The sequence below is a fragment of the Patella vulgata genome, chromosome 1 (genome assembly GCF_932274485.2).
Source record: "Patella vulgata chromosome 1, xgPatVulg1.2, whole genome shotgun sequence".
NCBI lineage: Eukaryota > Metazoa > Mollusca > Gastropoda > Patellidae > Patella > Patella vulgata.
In genome coordinates this window covers 31,560,954-31,567,565 of record NC_065879.2, presented here as the reverse complement: position 1 = coordinate 31,567,565, position 6,612 = coordinate 31,560,954, and the positions used below count along the sequence as shown (strand labels likewise).

Below are 6,612 nucleotides of genomic sequence, written 5' to 3'. Positions count from 1 at the left end.
GTCGCTGTCCGGGCAAAATTTCCCTCATAGCACACTGTATGGCGTATGCCCGTCTTCATTAGGCCAATTCGGAGCAGAACAGTAGGGCGTTAAACCCCATTTCATTTCCAGACGAAGAGTGAGTCGTTTATATCAACGTAATGATCCCGTCCAGGTGCGCAATCACCAAATGAGCACGCAGTGGGACAGAAGTGTTAAAATTTTAAATTCTTTGATGGCATCAATAAAGAAGACGTTTTTCGTCTAAATAATAGAAATAAGATGAAATAGAATTAAAATTTACACTGAACAAATAAAGAAGGTGGATTATACATTGTCTTAATTTAGAAATTACATGAATAGAAGTTAGAAATTATATGAATAAAAGTTAAAAATTGCATGAGCAAAAGTTAGAAATAAGACGATAAGGGGGGCGTGAGTTGTCTTCTATTAATAATAAAATAGTGCTATGTGCAGGTGCAAAGTCTTTTTTTTTGATATTGAATTTATTACGGATATTTTACCATCTGAATTCAACACAAAAAAAATATTTTTAAAAATCTTTAAAAAATCGATTCTGATTCTCGCGATTTAATGCGCGAATCTTGAGAAGGTAAATCGCGATACATCGATTCAAAGATATATCGTGCCTGCACTAATGTAATTAAACCCATTGTACTCATAAAACTTAAAAGAATTAATTTAGACTGTTCAATCAATTTAATTACAATTAATCTTGATAACAATCAATAACATACACCCTCGTGTTTTTTATGAATAAATATACATTCACAATCTTATTAATTTCAAACAGTGTATTTTTTATTTTCTTTATAATTGAATTCATTATATAATTTGTAATTAATAAATTTAATCAATGTTCTTATATTTTTGTAAAAAAAAATCTTACGGGAGATGAATTTATATAAACTCTGGCTTGTTTTCAGATCCCGTAAGTGTTTAATGTATGTCTCTATTTCATGTCAATATTTAATGAATAAATATCGTAAGAAAAAGAAACCTAGAATACATATTCCGTAACTTGAGGATCACTTGACATTGTAAATTGGTACATTCAGGTCATCTCCATAGTTTTATAAACAGTTTATCCAGTGTAAGCTAGAATTCCGTGGATATTGTGTCGCATTGTCATAATTTCTAATATTCATGATTATGTCATTTTGTGGATATACCTATTAAAATTTTAATATACACACTAGTGATCTGGGCCCTTATTCACGAAAACTTAAACTAAGTTACAACCGAAATTTTAAGAAATACTGCAACTTCATTGGATATATGCAAATTGATTTTACTGGTCAGCCAATCGAATTGCAGTTTTTCTTAAAATTTCGATTGTATCTTAGTTTAAGTTTTCGTGAATAAGGGCCCTGTATGTGTCAATAGTGTTATATTGCTCTTACACCTATACTTTACTGCCACTGGTCGCACTGTTGCTTCTTTCTTGCGTGAAGCGATGGCCCGGATATTTGTTGTTTATCGCTTGCTATGTCCGTGTAGTTCGGCGGGACGATTTACCCAATACTACCCAATACCACCCGAATACCACTCCAATATCACCACATACTACCCAGTACTACAACATAATGGCGCCAAATGAGCATATTACTTGATTATTTTTTTTTTTCAAAATTAGTGCGATATATCCTGAGAAATGTACTTATGTACTTCAAATGTGATTATCGATGTCTGGCTGTTCCATTGCCTCCCTATAACACCCAAATCAAGCAAAAAATAACCCAATACTACCAAATACTAAATACTATACCCAATATTATAAAATACAAACCTAATATCGTCAATTAGCAGCACATCACTATAATAATTGCAACGAATATTTGATAATTTACAGAAAATTGAAATATTTACGCAATGATCTCCCTTTACAACCGACAAATAGATTTTAGATTGCTGCTCAGATTAATTGTCTTGTGTTTGCAGTTTGTTTCCAAGACGACGAAGTTAAAATAAGGAAAACAGGTTCTTATAAATGCCCCCGCTATAGTGTATTCATACAATATTACAAATTAAAAGCATATCAATATATAATATAACATAAAATAAAAAGAGTTTTAAAAGAAGTTAACAAAGATTCGAAAATGCATTAAAATAAAACCAGTTTGTAAAATAAACAGTCAAACATCCAAATAAGAGAGAACTTTAGGGGTTTATTTAAAAATGTCCATTTAACCGTCTCGTGGCCTACTCAAAAGTCTTCTTATGCTATAATTATTTCTTCACCTGGTGATTTTAATATGATAACACGTTGTCTACAAGGGCACGCGGTGCTGTAAAAAAAATCATTTAGGTATAATATGTAGGGAAAGCACACGAATTTATCTTTATATTTGTCTTTTAATGACTTATTAACGCGTCTTCTTTGTCTTTTAAATGATCCCGGTTCCAACCCAATCGCCTTTGAAAAAAAAACCTCTCGTCAAAATTTCACCGATTCTTCGAATATCTTTACTATTGAATAGATTATAAGTATTCTACTGTATATATCCACATGTGACGATGTCGCGACGATGTCATTACCACCTATATGAATAGACACGGCCACCAGTTTCCTCCCACATATGCAAAATATGTTTATATTTATCTTTTCATGTCAACCATTAAGTTATTGCATATATACTTAATGGACGATGTTTTATTTTTAAATTAATGAAATTGCACATGTTTATTACAAATATGTAATGCTCTAATCGTATATACATTTCAACTGACTTAACAATTAATCAACGGGGTTAAGATTTTTGATTGGGTAATCAAGTTCTGGTTTATTTACATTATCAAAGAAACCGACAGAGATGTAACAGGCCGCAAATGATAGTTTTGATGAAATGAGAAATATCGCGTCGAGAATTACACACAGGAATAAAACATGTGCAATTTCGTTAATTTTAAAATAAAACATCGTGCAGTAAGTAAATACGCAATAACTTAATAGTTGACATGAAAAAATGAATATAAACATTATACAATTGTTTTGTTAAAGCATTAATTCTTAAATAAATACAACCAATCGACACTAACTAGGTAATTTCGGGACTAACATCTAGTTCAATATTATTTCATTAACTCGCTTGCGCGAAGGGGTGTTTGCAGTGAGATGAAACCGGGGGACCCGAGAAAACCCACCTTGTTTGACAGACGACCCTATCAAGTGGTATTAGGTTGTTATTTGATAATATTGGGTAGTATTTAGTAGTATTATGTTGTAGTTTTGGGTAGTATGTGGTGATATTGAGGTAGTATTGGGGTGGTATTGGGTAAATCGTCCCACCCGTGTAGTTTGCATATTCCTGAAGCAATGGCCCGAGCAATCCCTCTCTGGCCATTGCTGGATTGGCTTCTGATCCTTGAGCTTTGAGGGAGTTTGTCTATTCTTCCCGTTCAATCAAATATATCCCAAGTAGGCTACAGCAACATGACAGCCCTTCGTTTAATCTGGGTCTTCCCTAAAACTTTGGACAGTGATTTAAGGTTTTAAAAACGGTGAAAGTATGTTCGTCTCCAAACAGCATTGTTTACATTGTTTTCGATTTGATAGCCTCGTTTGTCACGCAATTAGTGTTTCTGCAATATTCTGCTATGCACTGGTTAATTGGGCATAATAAAATCGTGAGTCACAACGTAACGTTATGTAAACATATTTGGTCCAATTTGGAGCTCTGTTAATGCCTTTGTAACGCAGTTAGCTATTTGTTGTTAAGCGGACCATTGATCAGTCATAATTTGGAACAGAAATTTGATTTCGTTCAAGTAGTGTTTAGTGGGATTAGGTCTAATTAAACGAAACACTGCGAGGAGTATGTGTAGTTTGTGTCTCTTCAACAAGTTCGTATTTTTTGGTTTCATTTATGTAGTGCTGTCCCCCTGTACTTATTATAATAGTCAGGGGCGGATTAAGGGATCGGTCAACGGTAGTTCAGCTCTGAACGTAGGTCTCATTACACTCGGCCTGCACGTTCAGGAACTCCCCCATTGAATCCTTGTCGAAATTCCAATGGCTTCCCAGTCAATTTTACTGGGCAACTGTTTACTGCTAAACGGTCGCGTGTCAGTTCCTGTGAACGCCTGAACAATATAAATGAACATCTTAGTGAGAAAATAAGACCTTGCTTACCTCGTTTCATCTTATATGGCCGGGTTCGAAAATTTGTGCGTTGCCGTTTCAATGAAGTCCGTCAAGTCGGTTAGAAAACGGAGACGTATTTTTTAAACAGCGTGTTGTGTCGCTCATACTGACTCTAGCGGAGTAAGCAAGGTCTTATTTTTTCACTAAGATGTTCCTTTACATTGTACAGGCGTTCACACGGATTGACACCCCTCCGTTTAGCAATAAAAAATTGCCCAGTAAGATTGATTTGGGCGGATCTCGGTTTCGAAAAGGATTCAATAGGATAGTTCCTGAACGTACAGGTCGAGTGTAATGAGACCTACGTTCAGAGCTGAAATAGGTCAACGGATACTCGTTTTGAAGGACCCCAGCGAGGGCTTGGGGCCTGTACCCCCCTCCCCCCAAATAAAATAAAAAGCTTTTTAAAATAATACATGAGATTTAGAACACTTTTCTGTCATTAAGAAGCCCGTATCATTACAGGTCCGGGACTATACAGCGTATAAGTGGACACTGGACACATAAGGCCCGCCCGGATGGATTGATTTGATATCTGTTGCAATATCGTCTATGTGGTATTGTCTTGAACGAAGGTTCGTTTTATTGGTTTTGTTTGTGTGCAGTGCGGTCCTCCTGCACTTATCGCAACTTTCCTTTTTTTTCAAATCTTTGTTGCGGATCAACAGTAGAAAAGATCCCTGTTAAAATTATATTTGGAATGTATACGATTACCCATGTACAGAAACATGACGGATTTATGATGGTTGCATATATTTCATGGCGCGTAATCATTTTTTGATAAGTAGAAAATGCATTTATTTATCTTAAGTTGATTTTGTATCTTGGTTTGTGGGTTTTCTAATATCCGGTGTAAGCTATAGTTCCTCTTTGTCGGTATTACGCCACTTTGCCAAAATTTCAATCCATAATTTTGTCATTTTGTTGTGCAATCATTCAAATTTTAGACATGATGCATTGAATATTAATACCGATAAAATATATTTCCTTTGTTCAATACTGTGGTTATTATTGACTGTGATTAGTAGGACCCGACACCACCTCCTTTATCTGTTTTTGGTAAAAAAGTGTGTTTTCCCCTGTTCCCTTTAACTGTACATACTTTAAGAATATTGGTAAGCCATTGCTTGATAGCGTGAGCAAAAGGTTTTGATTTAAATTTTCTTAAATTTAAAACTACAATAAACACTATCTATGACACAAATTATAGTACACAGTTCGTATTATTATATAATCAACAAAATACACCAGGTTAACCTATAATTTATACTCTTTAGTTTCTACAAACACATTATCATATACATTATTAAGTTTCAAAAGCATGACCAGCAGTATGGGCATGTTTTGTTTTGCAAAAAAGGGACATAACTCTAAAAATAAGAAAATAATTTTGGCAAAAAATAAGGAACTCCGTTTTATCATAACACAAGTCTCATGAAAATTTCAATATTTTTTTCTTAAATCAAAACTCTGCCCTCTATTGTGCGGTCAAGCATTAAAAGCTCATAGAGCATTTAATAGCGCAGTTTTGATACGAACACCGGGTACCTTCGAACTATGGACAAAGTTAGCTCCAGAAATATCTTCTTAGACTAAAATTATATCTACCATATAAAACAATACTTAAAAACTACGATGAAAAATAAAATATGTATCATATTCCTGATCTAAAATATATCAACAAATTAAAATAGTTAAGTAAGTGTTAAGTGCAAAAAAGAATACATCGATTACATGTGTTATTAACAGACGACAGTTGAAAGACGTTTCCTATAAATCGCAATATTTGATGAATATAGCGATACTAAATTAATCTGAACCTTTAAAACTAAAGTCCCTGTAAAGATACTGTACATGTATATAAAAGAAAGGAAATGGTCTCGCAAAAAATGAAACCACTATCAACTGATCTGATCGATGGATGTTGTTTGCTTTGGAAAGTAAAATGGTCAATACTAAAGCATTTTGAACGTAACATATATAAATAAAACAAATTTAAGATGGAAGTTCAACTGTTGTGATGATGTACTAGAACTGCACTTGTCTTTGGGATTAGGGTCAACTTCCATACCAGAATACTGCCAAGTTCCACATTTGGGGAACCCCTTTGGCCTTTTCGGCATTTCATCCTTAGTACCAACTTGTATTATGACTGCCATTCCGATATCTGCATGGAACTGTATGTGACAATGGAAAAACCACGCTCCTATAATTACAAAAATCAAATTAAATGAAACATACAGTATTGTGTCGTTTGTGAAAATGTGGAATTATTATCTCTCATCCCCGATTATCTCCACTTCTCTCAGCCACGATTTTAATGTAATTTGAACAAGTTTAAGTTAAGCGGGTGTTTGTTTCTGGGCAGTTAGTTCGTAATTAGTTAGAACTAGATGAGACATAAAGACCAAATCCAACGTATATCTGTTCATTCTGTAAGTATTGCATTCGGCACCATTAACGGCCCA

General features: G+C 34.3%; 1 protein-coding gene across 2 annotated transcripts in view; it reads right to left on the bottom strand.

Moving 5' to 3' along the window:
* Positions 1-5,396: 5,396 nt before the first annotated feature.
* The window catches only part of LOC126810253 (uncharacterized), a 42,355-nt gene continuing 41,139 nt past the window's right edge, over positions 5,397-6,612 (bottom strand). For both annotated transcript variants that reach the window (XM_050535271.2, XM_056100049.1), the window contains exon 9: positions 5,397-6,350. In XM_050535271.2, coding sequence (XP_050391228.2) covers positions 6,100-6,350 — 251 coding nt within the window. In that variant the 3' untranslated portion in view covers positions 5,397-6,099. The remainder of the gene's footprint in view (positions 6,351-6,612) is intronic.